The 27,885-nt window shown below is 43.3% G+C and overlaps 1 protein-coding gene and 1 long non-coding RNA gene across 2 annotated transcripts in view; both read left to right on the top strand.

Moving 5' to 3' along the window:
* LOC139219083 (uncharacterized) overlaps window positions 1-27,885 on the top strand; it is a 348,076-nt gene that overhangs the window by 275,655 nt on the left and 44,536 nt on the right. The gene's annotated exons all lie outside the window — the stretch shown is intronic.
* LOC139218615 (transmembrane protein 132D) lies at window positions 968-27,161 on the top strand. Its single transcript, XM_070850256.1, has 11 exons — window positions 968-1,028; window positions 3,642-3,992; window positions 4,032-4,563; window positions 9,258-9,404; window positions 12,478-12,649; window positions 15,297-15,440; window positions 18,185-18,393; window positions 20,971-21,151; window positions 22,186-22,299; window positions 22,401-22,592; window positions 25,662-27,161. Exons 1-11 carry the CDS (start codon window positions 968-970, stop codon window positions 27,159-27,161), a joined length of 3,603 nt encoding a protein of 1,200 aa, XP_070706357.1.

The following is a 27,885-nucleotide window of genomic DNA, read 5'->3' on the forward strand; positions in this document are numbered from 1 at the left end:
CAATAACCTGAAAAATGTAAATGCTGCACGAACAGTTGGAGGTGAGATAGTCTCACACTGACAATAAACAATTAAGGAGGACTTCCACCACTTTGCACGAGTGTTTGCGGATCCTTTGTACCGTGTTGCCAAATGTATTGTGCTGTGACACCACCAGGCTTTAGATATAGTGCTTTCCATCTGCTCCGGCCCACACAGTTTGATCCCATGCGACGCTGAGGATCGAGAATATGCAGCTGACAGCTGGTTAAACCTACACCAAACTTTTCCCCCTCAAAAACTGGCTTAAGTAATGTTGAGATTAATACAGAGGCCTTCTGGATGTGATGTGAGCATCTGTGAGGTTCTTAGAAGAACTTTAAATATAGTATCAAACTGAGTAAATAGTAAAAGCAAAGAAATAAAACAAATCATGAAGATAAGACCTTTATTTGTCACATGCACAGTTATGCACAGTGAAATGTGCCTGAAACAATAATAAAGATAAAAATAAAGTATAAAATAAGCACAAAGATATATATATATGTGTATATATATATATATACACACATAAAGATAGAGGTGAATAAATAAATCACTGTGGATGTGTATACAAGCATGACAGAATGAATATACTGAATAGAAAGTCGTCCCTTAGCCCAGAATCATATCCTTAATTTGCCACTGATCCCCTTGACCCCATGTGCATTTAATTTTCTCGCAGCTCTTCTCCTACCGACGATTGCCCACGTGGGTCTCGTTAATCTGACCGGCTGCACATGTTTACTGATTTGTGTGATGGGGAGAGCCGAGCCTGGAGCTGTCCCGCCGCTGCAGCCTGGGAGGGCATCCCTCTCCTCTTTTGGAGGAAGCACACGAAGGGGACAGCGTTTCATCAGCAGAGGAGACAAACTCAGCGGACATCAGATCAGATCATGTAGTGATTTCTTTCCCTCAGCTGACTGCAGACGGCCACAACTTTGCTGAAATGATGCTCAACTCGTCCCTCCGTTGGTTGCTCCCTGTCGTCGCAGTGGCTGTTTTTACAGGTGAGATTTATGACTGCTGTCGATGTGAGTGGCAAACTTGAGCTGTTAATTGGTGCTGGATCAGAACCAGGGAGTCTCCACATGTATGATAATAAGTGGGTTGGAAGTAAAAGCTGCAGCTGTGTTTACAAGGGAGCATTAATGAAGATCTATATGCTCTTGTGCACCCTCTGATGATCTTAGCACCCACATAAATTGGATTTAAAAGATTTTTTGAAGTTATAAGTCTGGCACAGGATCCAGTAAAGGACTGTGTGGTTGTTGTGGACATTATGTGGACGGCTTTGTCTTAAAAAAGACAGAAAGGGTTGGAAAATGTTCACACTGGGATTATAAAACCACTTTATGGCATGGTGCGTTTAGGTGGCTGCCTTTAAATGATGCTGGGTAGTGTTTTCCTGTTTTTGAGGGTTTTACGGTTACTACCCATACCCTCTTCCCATTTCATTTCCCCTCTGTCTAAATGAAAGTGACAGCATGCTCTCCAGTGTGCTCCGGGAAGCCTCATCTGTGGGATTAAAGAGGCCTGAAGCTGAGGTTGCACAGCTGTTTCTCTGGTTGTTTAAAGATAACCTGCACTGGGAGCTCCGAAGTCGCAGTAAGCTGACTGTCTCTCAGAGACACAGATATCATGCGAAAGACTGCTTTCTGAGATTGCCTGGGTTTATATCTGCACATGCTATCTGTGTTTCACTGCACATATGTGGGCTGCTGCTGCTGCACGACTCCGTGGTGCAGCTGTGCTCTTAATGTGTGTCTAAGTGAGAGGGTTCAGCCCTTGATATCTTCTCTGCTTGGGACCCATGAATATGCATGGCAGCCTTATCTTACAGTCCAGTCACAGATGTGCTGCCTGTTGTGTCAGCGAGCCCTTCTGAGGTTCAACGAACATTTATAAAAGTGCTGTGAATCTTTCAAATAGTTCATTTTGCTTCTAATATCACAAGTCGAGACACTTCAGAGAACCTCAATAAATAATATCTTACCTGATATATAGCAGTGGACATCAGCCATGGACTCATTTTACTCATTGCTACTCAACTAAGTATTGCCAAGAATTTCGAGATGGATCCGTTCAAACATTTATAAAATATAAGATTCGCGAGTGTGCGAGCGTGCGAGCGTTACCTATAATCATGCTGTCAGCGTGAACTATGGCCAGACATGTTGTTCTGAATCAGACCGAGGATTATCTTCCTCACTGACATCATTTCTATTTTCATAGATTTTCCTTTATCTTCAGAGAGAAGATTGATTTACATATAGATGTATTCATGAAATGTGGTTTGAAAATCAGAAAAGACTGATATACCACTTCTGAGGCCTTTGGGGGGGAAAAGGAGCCTCTGCTTTGCTTTACATCGCCTTTAAAGTTGGAGTAGTTTTTGTGAGGTAGGAGAAGTCAAATTCACACATTAATTCTGGAGCTCTTCAACGCAGAGGATGGCAAACTACCAAGTGTCTTTGGCAGGAGGACGTGGGAGCTGTCACATGCAGCATCCTGTTGGGACAAACAGCCATCTCACAGAAGTTACAAGAGGGGCTTTTTACCACTCAGACATTTGCCATTCCCTTTGTTGCATCTCACAGATGTAGTAAGTGGAGAGTGGAATAGTGCAATTTCTGTTGAAGACAAGTTTAACTGAGAGCTTTAGTGCACAGAATACCACACAAGACACATTATTCCTCAGTATCCCTGTGTTTCTGTGCCTGGAATGATAAGTACAGTTCAAAATATAATGTTTTTAATCCCCTGGAATCCATCAGTTTGGCTGCAGTGACAATGAGACGTTTAATCAGCGACCTGTGGATTTATCCTAACTGTTCCCATCTGGTTATATTCTATACAACACACATGAAGCCGTGTGGTCTTTTCCCATCAACTCTGCAGCGTTCGGTGCCGTCATTAGACTGTTGAATGTGCACTTCAGATCACTGTGGAGCAGCATAGTGTCAGTTCTGTCAGTGCTGACAGGGTCATGTTAACCGTCTCTTCAACTTTTAGAGACAGGAATAGCCAGAGAGTTTGCAGCCTGCTGAGGAAATGTGCGCAGCATAAAACCACTTCATGTTCTTGGCTACGCAGCAGTTATGATGGTCCTCAAAATAATGAATTATGACTTTTGAAATTATTTTTCACCCACATTCAATGTTCAAAAGTTCATAAAGGTGATTAATCAGCACCCGGCACAGTTTTAGGAAGCACTAGGAGCCCTTTTAACCCCGTCTTAACCTTTACCTTCGTCCACCAGAAGCACCTCCAGTGTTTTCCGTTGCTCTCCTCTGTTTCAGCGCAGGAACGACTCGGGGAAATGAGCCGTATTTGCTGCAGGAACGAGTCATTGCCTTTCCCCTGAATCTCACTGCCCTCGGTTCCTTGAGACGACCAAACAGCCCTCACCTATTTTTCTCAATCACCCCGGCACCCAACTCGCCCATGTGCTCGACTCCATGTTTCTCCAGCAGTGATCCCTTTGTCAACCCCTCATCTTCCTGCCAACCTCATCAAACAATTACAGTAACTGACTGAGTGTGTAAGTGGCAGCTGTGTGTATCTTAATAGACGATTTGAAATGTAACAGAAATGTTTTCTCTGTAAATTCTCCCTCCCAGTTGCTGAAAGTCAGAGGGTTGTTGAAGACACCAGGGTGTCCTCCACCCCATCTCCAGTTTATCCCTCAGTCAACTTCCAGATCCTCAATGTGGACCATGTGTTTCTGAGGCAGGACAGTCCAGAGCCATCAGGGAACTCCAGCCTGAAGGCTCAGACCTTCCTCCTCACTGGTGCCGGCGTCGGGCTCCTGCAGCCGGCCGTCGGCGCTTCATACGGCCCCCTGACTGTAGAAGCCCCGATTCCTCCAGACCAGCTTCTGAGTGGACGCAGGATCCTGCCGGTCATCCTGGTCCGTCAGGTCCGCTCCTCTTCCCCTGTTGTCAAGATCCTCTTCCACATGCCCACAGAAAGTGACTTAACTGCTGGGCAAGACACGGTGGGGTCCGGAGAAGATAGTGGGAGGAAGAGCTCTGGGGCCCAGCTAAAGGACGGAGCGCACTGTGTGACGGCCTACGCCTTCTGGGAGACGAGGGAAGTTCGCGGCGCATGCCTGGTGTCTCCAGGTGGATTCTGCGTGGCACAGCTGAAGCCAGAGCCCGTCTGGTTCAGCTCAGGCAGCCGATCGGGCAGCTCTAGCAGGGAGGCAGGAAGAACAGAAGGAATTAAGGGGCTTCAGGGGAACCTTGTGGAGGTCTATTTCCAGAGTCGGAGGGATCAGACAGGCCAATGTGCCCCGCAGGATAGTCTGCAACGCGTAGGAGTGGGAAGACGACGAGACTCTGGGGGATCAGGGACACCGATGAGGCGGATAGGAAGTGTCAATCTGCTCAGAAGTCCACCGGGGAACCCCACTTTTCTTCGACTGAGGCTGGGAGGTGCCGTGGTGATCCAGACCTCTTCCAAGCCCCTGAAGACCACAGACGTCGCAACTTTCTACGTCTTCCTGGCTAGCACATCTACCCTGGAACATTTCACTCTCAGGTGAGATGTCTTCACTCAAAAGACATTTTGAGAAGTATGTTTGTTCACTTTTCTTGCAGATAAGCAGCTGAGCCTCACAGCACCCAGTAATCCAGCACACAACCCTCCTGTAGAACCATAAAACAATTCACTTTTACAGTTTTGTGTTGGTATGGGTTAAACAAATGAGACACGACATGTTAGTATGTGAGCTTCAGAGGTGCTGATAACTGGACTTGTAGCCTTCAGACAGAGCCCGGCTAGCTGCTTCCCTCATTTCCAGTTGTTATACTAAAAATCAGTTTTTACAGACATTGACAGATGAGAGAGTGGCATCGATCTTCTCACTTAACTCGTGGCTGGAAAGCAAAATAAACATATTCCTTCAGTCGGGAACGCCACATCACACAGTCCTGGGGAGCTGTGGAGACATACAAAGTGTTTAGAGTACTTTAGTTTATACTACTTTCTTGAAATGTGCACCGCAGTTTGGATACACTCATGTCCTCTACGGTTAGATTTTACACTGGCCTCTGGGAGTGTAGCGAGTGAAGCACTTGGCATTATTGTATTATTCTGTGGAGGTTAGAGCCACTTTAAATTCATGCCGCTGTTCTTTGTACGTGCATCGTAGCGATGGTGCTGCCAGATTTTTGTAGCTCTTTAGCTAGTCTGTAAACCACAGATGTCAGTGCATCTGCTGTTCTGGTAGAGAATAAACTTGTATTACACTTAACCAGAAATAACCACATGCTGCAGAATGCCGGCATCATATTTGCCTACCTTAGTTTGGTAGCATGAGGTGTACAGTTTGAAATGTTATCCCTAGGAAAATTAGAATTATTCAGCTTTTTGCTGAGTTTGCAGATGACAAGAGTTTAGGAGCTGTAACATAAAATTTAATTATCACTGAAACACGCGAAGCAGAAAAAGACTGAGACCAAGTTGAATCATCATGATGTAAAATATATTTGAGTGTCTTCATGAAGGATAAGCTCCATGCATTTAAATGGTTACTTAAAGCACTTGAATACTGATGGGGTTTGCCATCAAGGCCGTTCAGTAAAATGCTCGAGCGCCAACATGACTTGTGTTGTCTGCCAGTTTCGCCGGCTTCATAAATTACTGACATCTTATATCCTGTCTACCTCAACTTCTCAGTTGGTGGGGGAGTTATGGAGGGCACTCTTCCATAAACAGGAAAATAATTGGTGAATGATTCACCGGTTTTCATATCTCAACATCCCACTAACATTTCAACAAGGTTCTCTGGGTATTTGACTTCATAAATAATGCATCTATTTAATGGAGCAGGAAAAACAAACAACTAAAATCTCCCTGACTCCTTTGGGTAAAAGTGAACTTAATATAAAAGCATCTCTGTCACACTGAAACACACAGCTCAGTCTGTTTCAGAGTTTCGCCTTGCTGCCTTTTGATGCACATCACTGAGTGCAGTAAAATTGTTTTTATCAGAATGCTTCAGATCAGTTAAGTGTAAAACCATCGTTCCTAGTCTTTACTCAGCTTAATGGTTTTGTTTGAAATGCAAGACAAATTTCTCTCTAATCCCATGATTTACTGATATCATGCTGCAAACAACATAGCGACCCTGCTGTAATCTGATGCAGGCAAATGGAGGCAAATGTTAAGATATGTGTATTAATCCATAGGGCACATGGAGTAGTTAAACCTGGGGCTGTGTGTCGGTCAGTCTGAGTGCTCTTCTCAAATATCAGACTCAGCATCCACACACACACACACACACACACACACACACAGAGACCCAGTGACCTGAATGCAGCTCTTCGAGCATTGTTGAAATTACGTGAATAAGATTTGGTAGAGAGACGCTGACCCTTAAACATCTGCTGTTGTTTTGACTATTTTGGAGGATTTATTGTGTCTCTACCTGAAATCCCCCAAACTCTGACTCACTGACCGTAACAGGGGAAGTTCCTACAGTCAGGTCAGTGATTTCAGCCCGTGTATTTCTGACCTACTGCCACATCCCGAATGAGATTGGACAAGAAGAGGAGACTGGGTCCAACGGTTAAGTCCAAGTGGAAGCTTGCTCTGAGGAGCTTGGCAAAGTGATTGATTCCTCCTGGGAGAAATCCCTGCTCTACTTCACTCTTTGGCCCAAGATTGAGTCCACTCCAGCAGGGTTAGGCCAGATAATCTGCGGCCCTGATTGAAAATGAATCAAGAGGTTAACCCTTTGGAGTAGAGATGATCTGGGCTGACTGCCAGGATTAACCATGTGCATCTGTGTGTGTGTGTGTGTGTGTGTGTGTGTGTGTGTGGGTATGTGGTTTACAACGCCATCATACCCACCTGTTAAACATGCTGGCAGCTTGTAAACACAACATTTGCTACTGAAAAGCATCTACAATTACAAACAGTTCCCCAGATTGAATATCTGGGCTCGTGGGCTCGAATTTAGAAAAAACAGAACAGAACAGTACAGCATCAAAAAATGAAAATATACAGTGTTGAAGTGTCAGCAGAATATTTAAATTCCATCTAAGAGAAACACAAAATGACGAGAAAAAGCTCTGAAGACTGAACAGATAAACAGCAGACTCTATCTTACACATTTCTAAACAAAGAGGCCGGATTGACTGATTCTGGAGAAACAGCAGTAAAGAGTTGTTGCGTTTACAGGTCGATATCCATTCTTTCCCCCACCTGTTGTCATGAACTGTGGGCACTGACTGACAAAGACAAAGAGCACGAATGAAGTGGCCGAAATGAGGTTTCTCCGCAGGGAGGCTCGTGTCTGCTTGTGGGCAAGAAACTCAGTGATCCAGGAAGATCCTGGCATTGAGTTACTGCTCCTCCACACTCAAAAATAGCCAGCTGAAGTGGTTTGTACCTCTGGAAAGAATGCTCATCAGGTGCTGCTGTCAGCGTGACGCCCAGCAGGACAAGCAGAAAGACAATTAGGTAACAGATGTAGATGGTTTGCATCTGTGCAAAAAATAAATTCAAAGGTTTGGTGCTAATTGTCCTAAATGGAAAGATAATCTGTTAGTCTGTGATCAGAATACCAAATGATCTCCTCTTCTGAGAAAACAACAGATCCAGCGTTTTTCTAAAGGGAGATCTCATTATTTTCTACTTGTCTTCTTCACCTGCCTGCATAATCTGTGCAATTAAATCAATATTTCATTTAGTGTATTTCAAACATTCATTCAAATTCTAAATGAAAATGTAATTTGGAGATTTTACCTCTGGCTACAAGGCCTTGATCCTAAAATTGATCTGTTCACAAGTATGTCTGTATGGAGGATTTGTTGAATGGCCAGTTTTAAATTTACTTTGAAGACCAATTGAAGCAAATTGACACACACATTCTCTGTGTGTGTGTGTGTGAATGCTAGCATACTGTATATTGTCTGCCAAACAAATCTGACCATGACTCTGTCTCAATAGTTATTGATTTGTCTGGTAGCAGTGTGTGTGTGTGTGGCTGCTGAACAGTAGGACATGTACACTGACCCTAATTTTAGCATGAATAGATTTTTTGTATCTGTGTATTTCCATCTGTTCTAATGCTCTTCAGCTGTTTGAAAACTATTTATTTGTTGTTGAAACTAGCAAAAGGTTTTTAAAGCAGAAACAGAAACAGCTTATTTCTGCTTTTATTACAATGATGTCCAACTATATTATGCACGAGAAGTTGTGGTAGATATAATGAGAGTGTAGCTCTGTCCTTCATGTTTTCTTTCATTTCTTTAAAGCGATAAGTTTGCTCTCATGTCCACGGTCCTCATGTTGTCACATGAATGTCACACATCACCATCTCAAGATTGTTTCACTGACTTTAATCTGACCCTAATACAAAACCTTTATTGAGGTTTTTCAAATTATTTTCAGCATGAACATCCTGCTGATAAAGCTGCGGTGGCTGAGTGATGCATGGGGCTGAATTCTCTCTGAAACATTTCCAGCATCTCGATGAATCCCCGCCATGAGGAAATTGGCCTGTTTGGAGACGCACAAAGCTCCCACCCTGTAGCTAGGAGGTGTCTGTGTGAGTGCAGATTAGTAAATTGTTGTTTTCAACGTGGTCCAGATGCATTTTTCTGTCACTTGTATCACTTTTCAGCCTTTGACTGAAATCAATGCTCTATGACCCTGTCCAATGAGATCTGACTTAGAGGGACGTCTGCTTTAAAAGACAAAGGCCTGCTGATTGTTGGACCTCCAGGACTGTCTGGTCCATTCACGTTATTTATAATAAGTCTTGTATCTCTGCTAGCAGAGTGATGTGTGTGTGTGTCTGAACCAGACATCTGATTAACTGATTCCCAGCACTCCCAAGGGCTAATGGGAATAAATACCCCTGCTAATTCTCAGTCTGCCAGCAGCGTGTGACACATCAATTTGTCACCTCGTTAGGCACAACACAAATGACTAAATACACAAATAAACACATACAAAACGCACACATGCATTCACAGGAAAAATATATATGACTGTGTACGAGCAACAGATGCAAAGAAGCAGAAGGTCACAATGGAAGCACCTGCATTATTTCACTGTATTGTAAGGTATCCTATACAGAACATGTCTGCTTGTTGGTGATAAAAAGATTCAGAAGCTACAGATAAAGTCGAGCACTTTTACTTGAAGAGTTTGTGGGTATTTGTGAGTAAAAGTTCTGCTTTGCACCAACTGGACTATGTATTTGTATTTATTTACCGCAGGGCGACAGTAAAAGCCGGCCTGTCATTCAGTGCAGCGCGACCCAGTGATTCGGCGCTGTGGGACATCGTGGTGGAGCCTGGCAGAGGAGCGACTGCCAGCACGGTGTCTGTTGTCTGTCAGAGAAAGGTTGCTGTCACTGCAAAGAGGTCAGTCCCCTGCATGTACACAGTGGTGTGTGTGTGTGTGTGTGTGTGTGTGTGTGTGTGTGTGTGTGTGTGTGTGTGTGTGTGTGTGTGTGTGTGTCCCTCTCAGGTCTACTTTCTCTACACATAAACAAATCTTTTAAATATCTTTTGCACACTTCTTTGTGTCTCTTATTGTCTTTAATTTCTAGGGAAAATGTTTTAGTTTGAATTAATGCTCATGCAGTCCCTTTGATTGTCTCCATGTTTTCTTAAAATAGTTCTAATTCATTACATTGATTATTTTGCAAAAGAATCAGACAAAATCACACCCGTCACCCCCACAGGAACACAGTCACACAGATATTTATAATCCATGAGAAGTAAAACAAAATGTCTAATAAAGGAAATCAGGAGGAGTCGGCTCCATCTTCTCTTCAGATTTATAATCATCATCGTGTCTTGTCCCCTCCTCTTTCCTCTCCACAGTCTCAGTCAAGTAAATGAGTAATGTCTGTTTTTCTTATCTAATCTTAATTTGAATAGTTGTTCAATTAGGAGCTTTATTTATTGAACACGCAGTCCCATTAGTTATCATCTCCGTTCATGTATCACCAGTTTTACTTTCAAATCGATTTGCGACTAAAAGATATTTGAGAAAATGATGAAAAATGAGAAAAGGTATCAGTAGAATATCTCACTGCTTCTTCTTCTATAGGCTCAATCTTCAGTGACCGTTACTGTCACGCTGCAGCACTGCCACTGTTTGATTCACCTGCTGCAAACCACTTGATTACAACAGTTTAGCCAGATGCTGGTGGTGGTAAGAGCCAACAGCCACCTCTGCCCAGCAACCTCCCGCCCACACAGGGCGCCGCACACCACCCGCCGTCCGTCCGACCCACTTATCCGTAATCATCCATAATCACGGCTACGTTATCCAGGCTTAAGCGCTTGCACGTTCAGAAGGGGAGATTAGGAAGGAGAGATATTCCAAGTCGTGTCCCTTGTACTGAGCTCACACACACATATGACACATGCAAACACACACACACACACACACACACACTCTCCCACCACTGTGCTTTGAAGTGATGATACGTCCAGTGGTTTAAAGCCCCCCTAATAGATGGATTTCCAGGAAATAGGGGCATTAACCCTTTCTCTGTCTTGCTCTCACGCAGCCTCTCGCAGAATCATTTCATTTAATTAAAATCTGTCTGTTTAACAAAACACAGGAATCAAATTATCAAAGAGCTTAGTAAACATTTTAAAAGGACATTTTCCATGTTTTCACATCGAGTCGTGGTCGTTTTCCTCATTTCCAGTCTTTATGCTAAGCTAAGTTAGCAAGCTGTTGGCAGTTAGTGCTATCAATCTTCTCTTAGTAAGCAATGACATTCCCGTCATGTTGAGCGTTTCCTTTTGAAGGAGCACAACTGTCAAGTGGTTTGCTACCATCTCCTGCTGCACAGGGTACCGAGGACTTATTTTCATCTCTGTTGTGCTTTGACGAGAAACATTCTGTATGGTTTCCATTTTTTTTTTGCCCTTAAGGTTTTTTTGTGAGGTTGTCAGGGAAATGATTCAGCTTCTCTTTGTGGAGCTGCAACGTGGTGTCAGTGGCCTTCTGTGAGCAGCTTTATGTTCAGGAGAATCTCACCCTCAGACATGGGAGACGAACTTTCATTAGCCGAACGAACAAGTCTTAATTGAACTCAGCGTGAAATACCATTCCAGTGCCTGGAGCGTCAACTGTAGAATAAGTGGTTTCTACAGGGTTTTATTTTCTAAAATGTGTGGTCAATACTTTCTATCTTTACCCACAAAGTCCAAAGAGTATAGATGCACACAAGAGAAAAGGCAAAACACATCCCTCGCACCGGCCTCCTTTATTTCATTTATGACGCTCTTCACTGCCTCCTGCACACCGATCTGTCCTTGAGTTCCTTCTGACAGAGCATGACTATCTGTGTTCAGATGGGTATACATGTTTCTGTTTGCTTTGTTGCTGCCAACGTGAAATATTCTGGAGCTGTTTTAAATGTGAGTTTTAGCTGTGTGCTGTAGAGGTTCATTGTTTTGCTTTATGCAAAGTTTTGCTGCACTTCAAAGTGCCACAGCTCCATTCACATTCGGCTCTATTTTCCCTTTGATCCGCTCCTTCTGGCAGGTATGCCTGCACACTCTCTCCAGCATCAAATAACATCACATGCCATTTCTTTGACAATCCTTTGACCAGAATACTTGGCTCAAGTCTCTGCCAGCACACTTAATCTTCCCTCCACACTCTCTCACCTTATTCTTCTATCTGCTGATGGAAATGAGTCCTCTGGTGTATTGCGTTCACTTTTGGTTCAAACTCTGCAGTTTGTTTTTCACAAATTTCAGAGTAATTTCTATGTTTTCATAGGCAGCGTCTCTCCGAGGAGCACAGGAGAGTGCATGTCTAATCTCTGCTCCTTCCGCTCTGAAGCATCTTTGTCTCTTGACAAATAGATATGACACTTTCCAGAGGTTTAATAACAAACACTCAACAGGACAATATTAGCTTTCTGTTGGATTGAAAGTGAAATGACACCTGTTTGTCTTGGTTATATAGCTGCATCACTAATAACTGTGATTGTGATAAAACATGAACTGTATGTATGACATTAAGTGCTCATTCATGTTTGAATCATGTTTTTATTCCCATTATAGCCACAATTATGCTGCTTAATGAATTAATAGTAAATGTGAAACTCCTGGAACAGCGGACCAACATTCACAGTACATGTACAGCATAACAAATACTTCATCAAACAGTGAACTCATGAGCATTAAAGCCACTCTCGCTCTACTAAACACACTCACAGTGACCAGCAGCTGATGGTGGCCGAACTAATGTTTGTAATGAGTTTCCCTGACATCACTGAGTCAGTTTACTTTTTTAAGTTTTTATTTGTACAACTTGACACTGTTTTAATATTTACCATTATCCCATAATAGCCACTTGCAGCCATATTGGGTGCTGTTCAGCAAAGATAACCGATTTTTGGTAAGAAGCGCCTGGTTCTGCTTTAACTAACTAATATTTTAACTCTGTCTCTCTAAACAGGGGTCTTCTGGAGGTTTTTCAACTGGACTTTGTGCCAAAAGATGTTTCAGAGCAGGCTGAGAGTCAGATGATCTCCTGGCGTCTGGAGCTGCCGGGGAACATCAAGGATGTGGGCATAATGCGGATCTACACGACTCAGAGAGACTACGTGGGGCTGGCACCTCTGGTCATGGTGAGGATCTGTGTTCATTTCTGTGCTGGTTAAAACGCAGACTTCATAGTACAGTACAGATTCATTACACTGTGGATGCTGTGTTTCCTTCAGGGCGTGTAGTACAGTAAGTGATCTATGGTGTCTGTTGTAGTCTGATGTTACCCCTGATCTTTGAGGAAGGAGGGGGTCCTACACAGTATGCAAAGGATGGGGAGGAACTGTTCACTGTAAACTGGCACCGCTTCAGGTCACTTGGCTTCATCACAGGGGGGACATTAAGGCGGGGCGGGCCAGGGTCTCCGTCTTCCCTCAGTCTTAATTAAATTGATGCTCCCAGCCTGGATAAAAGAGTGTTTCACTCACTAAACTTCCTGATGATCCAAAAAACACGGAGATAATATCATCTGACGTTTAAATGATGAATATGCATTTTTATTTCCTCATTTCACTTGTAAGAAAATGTCAGTAGTGCTCTCCTGGTCGTACAGAAAAGTGCTGCATGTGCTGGTCTTGCTTGCACAGATCTGGTCTCTGTGGTGCCATCTGGATGTGTTTTTAGTAATGATTCACTGTCCATGTCGTCATATCACCAGTACGGTATCGATATAAAGAATGTCTCAGGTCTTCAGCAAGTTATTTGTGTTGACATTCAGCGTACACAGCTTACGTGTTGCTAAAGACCCACCGTGATCACAGCATTAAAGATGATGCATTAATGTTATTTTTGATTATTTGGATTCAGACTGACTTCCTGCTGGTTTGTGTACCTGTCTAAAAAAAACACTGCATTATGGGGCGGCCATTAGGAATCATAAGGTTGATCCATGTCTGTCTTTGCTTCAAGGTACAATAGTCGACATGAATCAAACACATATTGGAGAGTGAATATGTTTCATCTCAGTCACAGGAGTCACATGAGGGAAACAACACTGTAACAGTGCAGTGAATCAACATGTTTTCTAAGTAAAACTGATGTTGCTTTATATTTATTGCAGAAAATAATTGTGTTCCAATCACACACAAACTGCCCAAATGCTGCACAACAACAGAAAGCAGATTTTTAAGACAACCTGATTTCCCCTTTACATCTAACTGTTGGAAGGATTTTGCTCATAGAACAAATAACTGGAGGAATACACGGACGAACAATGCCGGGGCTTACCACAGAGTGTAAATATAACTCTGTTTTTAGAAAAGAAGCAGATTTAAAACACAGCTGAAGTGCTTGTGCTGAACTTGATCACTGCAATCCAGATTATTGCAGAGCTTGCAGAAACACGGGACATCAAGATCTCTCAGTGTGGCACTGCCAGCACCGCAGAGCGCTGATATTGCTTTCTGATTTTGTGCTTCCCCTGATCCACTGGCTTATGTTTGGGTCAGTGTCGCAGTCTGAACTAGAGCATGTCCTTTTGGAATTGCGGTCAGCAGCTGTCAAGCCGACAGAGTTCAGAAGCTGCTGGGGAACATCTGCCGAGTGTTTCCTGATGCTTTAGTCCACAAGCATCAGAAGGGAAAAAAAACCACTCATCACCCAGAGCTTCTTACGCTCACACTGCCGCTACCTATAACAGATTAAAAAGACCTTCTCAGAGATCTTAACTTTGGAAAGTAGTTGTAAATCCATGTCGAAGGAGGAGTGTAAAATTGTAAAAATAAAGCTACATCAGGCTCGATGACAACTTGCAGGATGCATAAGAGCTAAACTGCTGCTAAGCGCTGACAAAGATGTACAGAACAAGGTGGCAAATGGGCTGAGAGATTAGAAATGTAATCAGGTTTAGGTGTTTGAGTGTTGATCTACTGTATGGAGGATTCATTTCCATCCAGGTGTGAGTGTGTCTGTGAGAGAAGACACACATGTACTGCACATTATCATCGTTTTTTTTATTTTTTAGCACATCTGTCCAGTTTGTGTGTGCGTGGTGCATCAGTGTGATTTAAATGAATCAACTCTGTGAGCCTGTGAGTGTTTTAATCCCTGTTAGTGCTGCTAACACCCTCCGCCTGTCATCCCTGCCCCCCCCCCCATACAAACAGTGATGATTGTATTGTACAATGTTTCAGTCAAGCTGAAGATTCACAGGAATTTCTCGTGTGTGGTGTGTTTTCTTTATCTTTACTTTTGTCTTCATAACTAAGCACAGTGGGCAAGTAGACAGTTTAGGCTGTTGTGTTTTGTACCTAATCGGAGTAAACATCATAATTCTGGTTGTATTTTTTTGTTATAGTTTATAGTGAACATGCTGAATGTTAAATTCAAGTTCATATTAGCATAAAGGTAACCTAGAGCTGAGTTACTGAACTGAACGTTCCTCTCAGGTATTATAAATCTTCTTCAGCTTCAAGGGAACCTAGAATACAAATTACATCCAAGACCTTGTGTTACCTTATTGCTTTGAACTAGACAACTATATCTATATGGGAGTAGTCTGGCCGTTTGATGAACTCAGGTCCTTGTTATTTTTTATAATTATGTGTGTTGCCATTCATCTTTGGAAAAGTTAGATGTACTTTTTCATCCAGACATCCAGCAATTAAGCTTCGTTAGGCTAATCCCAGCACTCGGCTGTCACTCAAAACAGAGAAGAAAGAGAAACTCAAAAGAAAGATGCATCCATCAGTGTCTCCTCTTCTAACGATTTGTTCCCCCCAAACCCAACAGAACACTGATATCTTGAACACCGCGGTGCTGACGGGTGAAATGGTGTCGGTCCCCGTGAAAACTCTGGCTGTGGAGGCAGATGGCTCAGTCACCGACGTGACCAACTACACCAGCTGCAGGTCTACGGAGGAGGACGTCCTCAAGGTAAGCCGTCACAACCACAAGCCTGACCGGCCGGGACTGAAATACTTTTCATTTAGTTTGTAAATGTGTTTGCTTCATGTCTGCACAGTATGGAGGAGACACCCTGTTTGGCTGTAGAGCGATTGCACTGCTGGAATTATGGAAATGCTCTGTTTCATACAGCAGTAATGGAACTATGTGCAAACCACAAATATTAAGTTAATGGGAAATAATATGAAACTGAAAAACTTCATCCTTCAGTGCTACATATGTCTGCACACTACAGTACGCCTGCTGTACAATATATCATTAATTGAATGTGTTTTATATAAAAATCCTATTGCAGCCTTTATTTTTCCCATATATAACTCCACTATGAACTGGATGTATCACCCAGGCCTCATTTGCATACAAAGCAAGTTTGCTGAATGTTTGATAGTAATTAAACTCCATTTGCAGACTCTGAAAAACAACATTCATTCTGGTGTGTAACTCCAAGTCATCTCCTGTCACCGTGCCTTCAGACTCAACAGGTCCACATGTAGCACGTCTGTGACATCCTGAATATTATTTCTTCCATTATTGGAGAATGAGCTCACGATCCCACTCACCACTCAGTCCGTTAGCACAGTGAGTCGGCCTTTGTGTAATGGATCCATGTCACTGGGACAGTAGGAGCAGAGACGGGGGGACGGAGAAGAGAATACCAGAGAGGAAGAAAGGGAATTATATTATTTTCCATCAGACAATCCGACAGCCACTGGCTCTGTGAGTGTGAGGCAGAGTGTTTAAGTGTGTAAGCTTAAGAGAGTGAGAAAGAGCCAGAGAGAGGGAAACTGTGTTTGTAATGATTTTCTGTATCAGTAGAGGAACTTAATCCAGTTATTATTGTGTCTCTGAATGGTTTCTTTCACTTCTTTCGGTCACTGACCCCTCTTAAGCCAATGCTACTGAACAGATGAAGCTTGAAACCATCAATTTTATGTTTTATACTATATTTAACTGCCACAAGAGCAAATCTCTATCTAGAGACCGATTGAGGCACAGTGCAGAGGGTCCTAGATTGAGCTACATGTTAAGATAAGACTGTTTGTGTGTGTGGGGAAACAACAAGTTAAAGAATCATACAGCATTTGAATGTTTGAGCCCTTTTAAAGCAGCTTTTATTGATTTTTCTTGGCCACTGGGCAGCATTGGAACAAGCTGACTTACTGACATATTATCACATTATAAAGCTCTTATAGGGGGATCAGCAAACAGTTGCCCACATATTTACACATTCATCAGACGTTATGCAACATGAGCAGTCCTCTGGAGTCACCTGCTGAATCTAAATTCAGTATTTACTCCTTTTTTTTTAGCTCTGGTTTGGTCTCAACCAACTCCTGAAGAGAATATCTGGACCTTTATCTGCATTATGCTCTATTATGATCAGTAGCTAGTCTGCAGCTTTGTTCGCTAGCTGAAGACAGCTGCTGCTTATAGATTTTCAAACTGGACAGAAATGAATGGAAAACAGTGGAAGGCTGGAGTGGTGCGTTCAAATGTAAAAACACTCACGTTTCTTTAACACTGTGGGACGGTTTGAAAAACGGGAAGTTGAGATGTGAAGTATAATTGATGGCTTTTTAACGGACTTTTAAGATGCATCGTTCTGCTTCAACAATAGGCCCACAACAGTGTGTGCAGGCTGAGCTCAAAGAACATGGAGGTAAAGAAGGAAATGCTAAAAAAAAAAATTGCTGGGGAAAAAATGCAGATTGCAGGTTAAAGAAAAACATTTAAAAAGTTGAAATTGTGATGTTTTATATGAACATGGTGGAAAAAAACCCCACAAGATTAAAGGGCTTAGAGTTTTTTTTTTTCTTGGCTCCAAGTGTTCGTACAGTATATTCAGTTGCACTGGAGAGCTGCACAAGCCATCAGAGATTTTGGTCCGGACCACTCGGCATGATGGGAAAAGGACTTCACAGACTGGTCTCCTTCAACATTTCCACAGGAGTTCAAGCTGACTTACTTTGGAAGTCATTCCTCCCTCTGCTTTTTCCTCACTCTTTTTCCGCCTCCCTCTTTTCACCTCCCTCTCTCCAGTGCCACACTCTATTCTCCAGTCTAGTGCCCTCCAATTACCTTTGTGGAGCCACTGGTTTGTTAAGATAAGTGAGGCGGCTGTGGAGATAGGCCTCCAATCTTAAATAAAACACACCAACTGCTGTGTCTCACCTCATTGCTCTCACTGGTGGGGACTGCAGCGCTCCCACCTACAGTACAGCACTACAGAAACAGTCGTAAGGCAGAGCTAATTTATATTCGGTAACAGTTTCATAGAGGCCGCGGTTGTGAATTTGCATGACATAAACAGAAACGTTGTGTGAATCCCTGGCCAGACTGTGGAAGTGGTGCAAAATGAATAAAATCACTATGTCTGTGTGCTTTTAGCTTATTTGTATTGGCGCCTCTGTTCTCCTTCTCTTCTCTTTGTCAGTTCTTACTAAAACTTTCTTATTCATTTTCCATGGGGCTTTACATGGGAAATCTCCACTAGTGCATGTCTGGAGAAAGTGGAATCCAAATCACTAGATGACAGTTCAGTTGTAACTCTAGTCCAGTGATTCTGAACTTTTTTAAATCACTTTCTTGCACAGTTTGAAGATACTGATGTGGGGGCAGGCATGCCATCTGGCTACGTTTTGGGGCCAGATTTAAACCCAGGGCGGCGTCCATCACCTTCCCTCTCTCTTTTTTCTCTTGCCTGTCTTGTCAAGGTGTCAGAGCGATGCGACTACGTGTATGTGAACGGGAAGGAGACGAGAGGGAGGAGCAGGGTGATGCTCAACTTCACTTACGGTTTCCTGAGTTCCCAGCTGGAGATGAGCGTATGGATGCCTCGCCTGCCTTTGGTCATCGATGTGGCTGACCCAGAGCTCAGCCAGATCAAAGGCTGGAGGGTTCCTGTTACTACAGGCCACAGGAGGTAAGGCCGGACCACGTCTGTGCGTTCAATCACTTGTATTGTTATATCTTTTCTTTCTAGTGATCCTGTCATGCATGAATTCTGATCACCTCAGTCAGGAGAAGTGTTTTTATTCATCTTTAGGCTGAAAAACAAGGTTTGAACTTTCTTTTTCAACCCCAAGATATATTTACATGTCCAGTAGTTGAAATATAGCCAGTGATGCATGATGTACACTTCAGTGGACATGTGATTATTATCATAATTTCCTCCCAATATAAAATCATAACTTGGAAAATTTAGCAATTGCATGACTCCTTAGATGTTACTAGATGTCACCATATTTTTCTTACCTGCAGGGGTTTGTTTTTATAGAAGGTTTGAACAGAAAAAAATTAGCAACTTGGTGTTTCCGTCTGTCTGTCAACTATCCACCAGCAGTGTAACAGATGATGTAGTGGCTGATGTGCAGCTACGCCATCAAAACTCATGCATATACAAGAAAACCGCTATTGAATAGCTGCACACTGTAGTGACCTTTTATGCATGAAAGGGTTAATTCTGGGGGTGTCATGTGAAAAAATCCATTTCAAATCGTTAATTGAGACCAGAGACACAGCACAGTGAGTCAGACGTCCTCTAGCGGCAGGTACAGTAAGCACTGGGTATGAATAAGAGATTCATACACTTAAATGCATGTTAATTAAACATGTTTACACACGTCAGTGGGTTGTGAAGTTGACCCTGTTGAGATATTCAAAAACAGCATGCATCAGCTGCATCAGATGGAGCCTGCACTGAGTTAGCCATGCAAGAAATCTTCCTGTGTCTTTGAGGAGTTTGTAATGGGTTTTTGTTGACACAGTGTCAGATGATGTGGATTCAGCTGTTTGAGAACTTTTGAGTCTGTTGTTAGTGAATCGGTTCACAGCATATGTGAGAGACGTGTTTCTAATATCTGTCTGTCTACACGTCATAAAAAACATCACGTCTGTGTTCAGGGCATTAGTGGGTAGGACACTGCAGAGGCAACTCAGTTTGCCCTGGAGACAAAGGTTAGTGGGGTTTCACTCAATACTTACAGTAAAGTCATTATGTTTCACTCAATACTAATGATGATGGCTAACTGATGCGCTGTTAGTTTTCTCCAGGGTAGAAACTGTTTGGGGCTTTCATTTCCTAAAAGATTCAATATCCTGCTGCAGACAACAGATACTGGGTCAGAAATGCTTGCTGATATTAATTAGCAGCCTGGTAACACTGTAGAAGCCGTGATGGTGCAAGGATCATCGGAAAAGTAATAAAAAAAAAACCTTAAGTAACCATAGCAAAGAGACTGAAACCTTCAGATGTTTGTCTTCAACAAAACAAATGATGTCTGCAGATTACTGATGCTATGCTATTTCAAAGTCTGATACTTAAGCAAACCAAAAACACCTAGAAATAGATATAAGACAGATATGACTTGAAAGAAGCATAGTTTATTGTCTACAGTATTAATAACCACCGTGAGGGAGGAAAAAAGGAGTGTTGACTCACACTTACTTAATTCAAGCAGCATCTCCATCGCATGTTAAGCTCTGACCTTAGGCTATATAGTAATGATGCTTATTTGGACCGTAGCTCTTGACAGTAGCTTTGTGCCTGCAGTGTGAGAGCGGATCCACCAGCCCTCCAGCGCACCTGTGTGGCACACCAGCTGTGCTTATGATAATTATATGATCATGAGCTGAGGGGTTTGAGGATGGTCACAGCTCGACCTCGATCTCCCACGAACAAACCAGTCAGCCAGGTTAATTTAACTTCCATTCATTCAGAGGGAAAAGGTCACTCGGCAAATGTTTTGTGCCAACAAAGAACCACACTGCTGGTCTCCTGTGTTGTTATCTGCTGACCAGTAGGAGCAACACTTATTGTCTAGTGTCATGTTTTAGAATCTTAATGAGGATACCTTGATATGCATGTTGTTCTGATTGAGTACTTTTTACTCAATAAGTAAAATGAAGTTTGGTTAAAATGCAAAAGTTCTCAAAATCCCACAAAATGTACAGTCTAACAATTATCTACATATCTGTCAATACAATGCAGGCAGCAATAGGTGATCCATCATTTTGTGCTTAAAGGAATGGTTTGATGTTTTCAGAATTTATTGGCTTTCTTGAAGAAGATCCATCTCACTGTCACGGTAAATACAAGCCTCCAGTGAATGCAGAGAGGTAAAAACACAGGGTTATGAGCTGGACTACTTCTTGGAGTCATGATGTCTGTCCAAAATAGTAATTCAGACAATAATCCCCAGTAAGACTAATAAATAATATATAATGATATATAATGTGTTAAGGAGTGAGCATCAGAGGTGCTGGTAGGTGAATTCTGTGACCTTTGGACAGAGCCATGCTAGCTGCTGCCCTCTGCCTCCAGTCTTTATGCTAAGCTAAGCTAAGCTAAGCTAAGCTAACTGCTGCCTCGTACATACAGGAATGAACGTATTGATCTTGAGATCAAACTCCACAAGAATGCAAAATCTTCTTTCCTTGTTTCCTTCAAACTGTTTGTAAAGTACATAACTTACTGGGTCTAAATTCCTTTGTGCATCAGGTCAACATGGGACAGCGAGGAAGAGGAGGAGATGAGGAAGGGCAGGGGTTGCATGCTGCAGTACCAGCACTCTACACTCAGGGTGCTGACGCACTTCGTAGCCCAGTCGGACGCTGAGATGCTGCCTGATCCGCTAATTGGGGCAGAGCCTGTTGAGTACTTCCTGGGTCCTGATTGGCAGGTAAAAACATTAAACAGTCCCCACTGAAGCTCACAAGCAGGATTTAATATCTGGTCTTAACTAGATTTTTAACCACAATAAACAGAAAAAGAAAAAAGAAAAAGTTCAAAGAGCCCTAAATGCAATCATGAGAAAATTGTATAATCTGCAAATTCCAATTAAAATGTGGCCTTAACTGTTTGATACTGTGGTTGTGCTGTATGAACTAAAGGGTCCAATCAGCCATCACACATCCAAAGGAGCCTTTACACATGTTACACGTGCACATGCATGTAGAGCAGGAATAGGCAGACAACCACTGATTATCAGCATTCAAAAAAAACACTTCTGTAATCTGTAATCACCTTAAATCCACCCACAGAGACACCCTCCATCTCAAAACCATGTAAACCCAGGAGCAGTAGCATCCTGCCCCACAAGAACACTGCTTATCAATCAGAGTAAACTACATCAGTGTAAATAAACCTATTTAGAACATTGGAAATAAGAAACTAAAAGCCAAATAATGTTAGAACATTATCCCGCCCTAAAACAAGACGATGAGTTGGCAGATTATCTCTCTGCTGTCAAAGACAGATCCTAACCAAGAACAGGCCCAGTCACCACAAACAACATCAGAAAAGGAGGACAGACAATCATGGCAGCTAAGAGAAGAGCGAGTACGTGGCTGTAAGGCTGAGACAGAGATGCTCTTCCTGCTCCAATGTGAAACATTCAGTGAAATTAGGTCTATTTATTTTAACGAGGACGACTCCGCAGATTTCAAAGTGCATAAAATTAAAAATACTCCAAGTAGAAGGAGACAGGGAAGATCATGCCACAACCTGAGGGACAGTGAATGACCCAGATACAGATATATAGTTAATACATATCAGTTTGGATGTTCAGATTATTATATTGTATTATTTGATACATTTTCATGTGATATATTTTGATGTATATTAATTTGAAATACAAACTTCATGTCCGGACACTGAACTGATGAATGAATGAATGATAATAACAGTGCCGTCCGTCTGTCTTTTGGTTGGCAGGTAGACGTGACCACGCTTGTACGTAACTCTCTAAAAGTGGCAGATCCCGAAGTAGCCAGGGTGCAGGATGGGGTGGTGCTGCAGGGCCGGGCTGTGGGCACTACTACTGTGCAGGTGGGCCACGATGTGTGTGTGTGTGCGTGTGTGTGTGTGTGCGTGCACGCCACAGTCATGCGTGTCCGTCTGCGGTCTGGCTGACGGTTTACCTGCTGCAGGTGCTGTCCCCTCTGACGTCGTCGGTCCTGGCTGAGAGCAGCGTCAGGGTGCTGGATGACAAAGTGAGTGTGACAGAGCTGGGGGTGCAGTTGGTGTCGGGACTCTCTCTGTCTACACAGCTCAGCCCGGGGAGCAGCAGGGCCATCGTTGCCATGGCAACCACGCAGGAGATAATCACGCAGCTCAAACAGGTAAGTAACAACAACTATTATGAGTGTGTTCGTACTGAAGGGGAAATCATAGATTTTCTCTTTTATTAAGATCTGGAAATGGAAAAAAAATCTCAAGTAAGCATGTAAAGATGCTTGGAACAAATTCTGGAGATTAACAGTCCTAATTTCCTCTCAGGGGAATAGACACTCAACGAGGCCCACTTTTTTAAAATCTCTATGGTTTTATAACTCACATCTTTGGAAACCCTGGCCGACATGAAATACCTGTCAGTGTGTTTCGTCAGAGAGCAAACCTGAGACACAAACACAAACACTGAATGCTGATTGCTTTGGGCTGTGATTAAATATCAAAGGTGTTTTTGTCTCTATTTATTCTGTGCAATTATTTAATGACCCATTAACAAGTTTTCCCCTGTTGAACTGAGCTGCTACCATTGCAGCTATGCTTTTGTGCAGAGTCTGAAAAGATTCTTTTTTCCTGAATGGAAATGGTTATTTAACAAGCAAGCCTCTGGCATTCATCAATCAATGGCCGCCACTGACAAGGTTCTTCCTTTTAGTACGCACACCAGCCTCGAAACACTCACAGATGCAAGTACAAAAAAGTAAAAGCATAAATAACATCGCTATCCTCACAGACCTGCATTTTAAAACCAACGTGCTTCTCCCTCTGGTAGCAGATTGAAGAAAAAAAAAAGATTTGTGGTACTACTCCTGTACATAAGACTCATGTATTGATCGTAATGTGCAGATTTAGGATTTAGCACTTAATCATAGTTTGGCTGAAGCCAAAAGGAACTGCTGACATAGCAGGTGTGTTTACCTCTGTTTAACTGATGAACGCATTTGATTGATTTTAATTTTCATTTGATTTGATTGGATCCTAAATCTGGTGGCTTGTATATGTCTGTCTGGAGAGTGTGACCACTGTGAGCAACAGGGAGGCAACTGGCTTGCATCGTACTGTATTTAGGGAGCAGTACTGCAACCACATCAATTCACATATACACATATACAGAACAGCACTACACTACAGAGGAACATTTATAAGGGTATAAGTAATAGAAAGTGAACATGCAAGGTTCTGAATAGAAAGGATCTCTCCCCTGTTGTTCGGACAGATGGTTGAAGGGAAGGGAGAACTTTGGTGCTGTGCTCTACACCCGGGCTGTGAACTGTACGTGTTCTGCAACGTGTTCTGCAACTTAACCTCCCAAAGGGGTCTGGGGATAATTCCCCTTTTAGCAACTCCACTGCTAAACTGACCATTTTAAAGGATTTTGAGACAAAAATCCTTGCTGATTTAAGTAATGTTGCACTAAAGGTTGGGCTGTTTAGCTTCTATCGATCTATATAAGGTTAGGCTTCCAAAAATCACTCTCTCCTTGCTGTCATCACCATTAGATGATTTGGTTAACTGCTGCATGCTGTCGCTTTCTTTTCAGGGTTAATGTGACATCAAACATGGGTGGAGCAGGTCGAGGGGGGTCACAGGTAGACGAGACACTAGTTTTGTCTAAATTCTCGGTGAGAGTTTCCAGAGACAGCTGGACGTTACCTTGTGATAGTTTGCGAGGCAGCTGGAGGCCAGGATCAGCTGTTTACCTCAGTGTAGACCCCGCTCACCCCCTCATTCACACTCCACCGTTAAACTTTGAAATATCACAAAAATAAGGTAATGGATTATAATGCATGCCTCGCAGTCTCAACAAAACTAACATCTGGTCAAGCCGTGACCTGAGCAAGCTCAAGATCGGTTCATTCTTGTTACATGTCAATAAATATTTACCTTAACAGTTGCTGGTGGTATTTTGTTTGGTACCCCGTAGATATTCGTTTGCAAATCTAAACATGTTTTGGGGAAATCTGAGTTAAATCAGCATTGTTAGTCATTAGATTGTGAAACAGGGTCTGTTTTTCTTGCACCAAGATTTTCAACTGCTTAAAGCTCCATAATCAGAAAGAAAAGGATCTCGTGTTAGATGATAACCACACTATTCCACGGTCCTTTTATGTTTACTTCAGTGAGGTCCAATTGTTCCTACACAGGGACCAGAAGCAGCGAATGCACCACAAACAATATAATTCAAAACAACTTTATTGGAAACCTTCTGTGAAAGGAGATTAAAATTACACTTTAAACTTGTTATGGTACAATAGTGTGTTATTAATGTATCCTATATGTTCATTTTCCAACAAAGATTTGATGGGCCTCTACAGCGAGGATGTGAATTATAAAAACTTCCACAGCAGAGCAGATTTACGCAACAACGACCTTATGGGTGTAATAATATTTGTGTTTTCTCTTTGGCTCTCAGGGTGTGAACTCATCGTGTTCACAGCCCCGGCCGTCATCTGCAGCTAGCGTGCTGCGTGAGAGAGCGGAAGAGGCAGACAGGGTGCACAGATGATCATTTTAAAAGCTCACTCACACATTTAGCCATGGCAGCTTGCCCATTTTAAACCAGCTCCCGACACAGGCATGGGGCAGCAATTAGGCGGTCCATAGCTGTTGGAGCGACAACTCACTTTACCCACAGTGCAGCGTGGCTGCGGCTGATCTGCTCCTGTCAATAACAAACTATTAGAGCCACGCAAATACCGATGACCAGCTAATTGTGTCTGTGATGGCGAGCTGTTCTGCTCGGGGCGATTCATAATGTATTCAAACCCAAAATATAGGTTAGGTCTGTGGTGACCCAGTGGCTCACATTAGCAGCAGGAAATAGGCCACTGTGTATTAATGTGACTGGACGGGCTAATTCTGGCCTGGACAGGACCCTGGTTGCTGTACTTTTTTTGTTCCTTTTTAAATGACTATTATAGTCTCTTTATCCACTTTGGATAAATTATATTTCATGCTATGACTTCACAGGACCATAATCTATGGCACAATAACCCCCTACTGAGCGTAATCATAAAGAGATTAGCGAGGCAATTTAGTGTTATTAACAGTCGTGGGAATATAGCTCTCACTGAAGGCAGGGGGGAGCGTTGATTTGCTGCATGTGCTCTGACCAGTCTGCTATATATGAACTCTGTATTGCTCAGTAATTACATCTTTCTTTCTTTCTTTCTTTCTTTCAGGAAGCAGTAGTCAGCTGCTGGGTTCAGTTCAGTGATGGTGCGGTTGCTCCACTGGAGCTGTTTGACCGCAGTATCTACCTTCTGACAGTCTCTACCCCGGACGAGGGGGTGGCCACAGTACGCCGCACCCCACAGTCCACGTTTGTAGTAGCACAAGGTGAAGGCGAGGGCCAGGGGGCGCTAGTGAGAGTGGAGCTGAGGATCTGCGAGGAGTGCCAGAAGTCCAAGAGGAAGAGCAAGTTGGCAGTGGGCACAGGGCTCCTCAGGATCAACTTCCAGAGCAGCAGCAGAATTGTAACTCCAGGAGGAGGTGGAGGTGCCGGAGGGGTCGGCACTGATGGTTTTGATGGTGGTGCATCAGAATTGGTGGGGGAGCTTAAAACGACGGTGACATCACAGCGTGCTGTCACAGATGTGGATAACTGGTTGTTCAGAAGTACAGTACCTGACCAGCAAGCGTCCACTGTGGCAGAAACTAGCACCTCAACCACATTTTCAACAAGCTATTTGCAGCCTCGTGTCGTGTGGATTGGAGCTTCAACAAGAGGCAACACAAATACTGTCATTCCCACAACTGCAACCACAACTATGAGCAAACCAATCTTAAATACCCCACTGAGCACCTCCAGAGCTGAGGGTTCAACTGTGGGGTCAGTCAGTAAAGGAGAGGGGCTGAAGAGAAACTATGGAAACATGCTCGAAAACCCCAATTTACCCCCCGACAAAGACATTCCTAACACCAAAGCAACACCCAAGAAGGAGCCTCCTAAATCTAAAACTCCCAAAGTCATTGAGAGCGACCTCATTAGGACATTCAAAGCCATGTCGGACTTGGAAATTGGCATGTATGCCCTGGCGGGGGTCTCCTGTGTGGCGATCTTGGCTTTTTTCCTCAACTGTGCTTCGTATAACCTCTGTTTCCGTAATCACAAGACCCCCATACAGGCGGGCCCGGTGCCCAGCGGGGACCCCAAGGATCACAAGCATGACTGGGTGTGGCTGGGGAGCAACAATCACAGCACTCCCTCCCCAGGTGCCCCAGCTCAAGCATCCACGCTGAAACGCGAGGCTCATCGCCCCCTGGAGTCCCGTCGTTCCATAGACTCCATCGGCCACCGCAGCCTGGAGAGCGCCCTGCCCACCGTGAGCGCCCCTGCTGTGCCGGAAAGAACTGCCACGCTGGGCCGCAGCAGGACCAGCTCCCAGCAGCAGCAGTTTCAGGGAAAGGCAATCGATCCCATGGCGAACCGTTCGGCCACCTTGCTGGCCAGGCCGCATCGCAGCGAGCCGCTTCATTCCCCCACCAGTAAGCGGAACCAGGTCCAGTTTACCACCTTCACCACGCTGGACATCAAGCACTTGGCTGCACTGAAGAAGAACGGTGTGGAATTAAACTGGGCCAACCAGCAGGCGCAGCAACACCAGGCCCCCGCCGAGCCCCAGACACCTTTACCTGACATGCCGTGGCCTGTAGTCAAACCTCTAGGAGACCCCCAGTGAGTGAGTCTGTCCAGGTGTGTATCTATATGACAGAGAGAGAGAGAGAGCGTGCATACATACATACATGCTCTGGTGTAGAGTGTCTACAGGAAAAGAAGCTGGCTTTAGTTTTTTGATAAGAGATAAATCACTTTAGAGGATGTATTTATTGAGATTAGATAAAGGACATTTTATATTAAAAAGGTGGGTGCTCACTGAAAGCCTGTAAATACATTATGTAACGGTGTGGGGGGAGAACAGGGTTGTCCCAGCACTGATTACAGCCGAACCAGAGGCGCTCCTTCATCGTGGTGATGTCAAACCTTTGGTGTGACGTCATGCTCATTTCTATCTGAGGTGGAGGGAAATTTAGTATTTTTAGAATAATTTCTAATGTTGCTGCTGTTTTTGTAATACAAATTGTAGGTGATTAGGCTTTTCATAATCAATAATTTGTTAAAAAGAGGAAGATAACAGTTTTTTGTGACGTCATAATGTGGCGTTCTCATGACAGAGAATAACTCAAACATATATATTATAGTATTATAGAGATGGTGGTTCTGTTTATTTTAAAAGTAATTTGGTGTTTCTATCTTAAACAAATGTTTTTAAAATCACATTTTCCTCCTGAAGCCCCAGTGATAAGTATTAAAAGACAATGTGCACCAGTGTCTTTGACGGCATTAGCTTGTTGTTAGGATAAGTAACACTAATAAAAGGGATACACATTTCAACCCGAGACCTT

The sequence above is a fragment of the Pempheris klunzingeri genome, chromosome 19, assembly GCF_042242105.1.
Source record: "Pempheris klunzingeri isolate RE-2024b chromosome 19, fPemKlu1.hap1, whole genome shotgun sequence".
NCBI lineage: Eukaryota > Metazoa > Chordata > Actinopteri > Acropomatiformes > Pempheridae > Pempheris > Pempheris klunzingeri.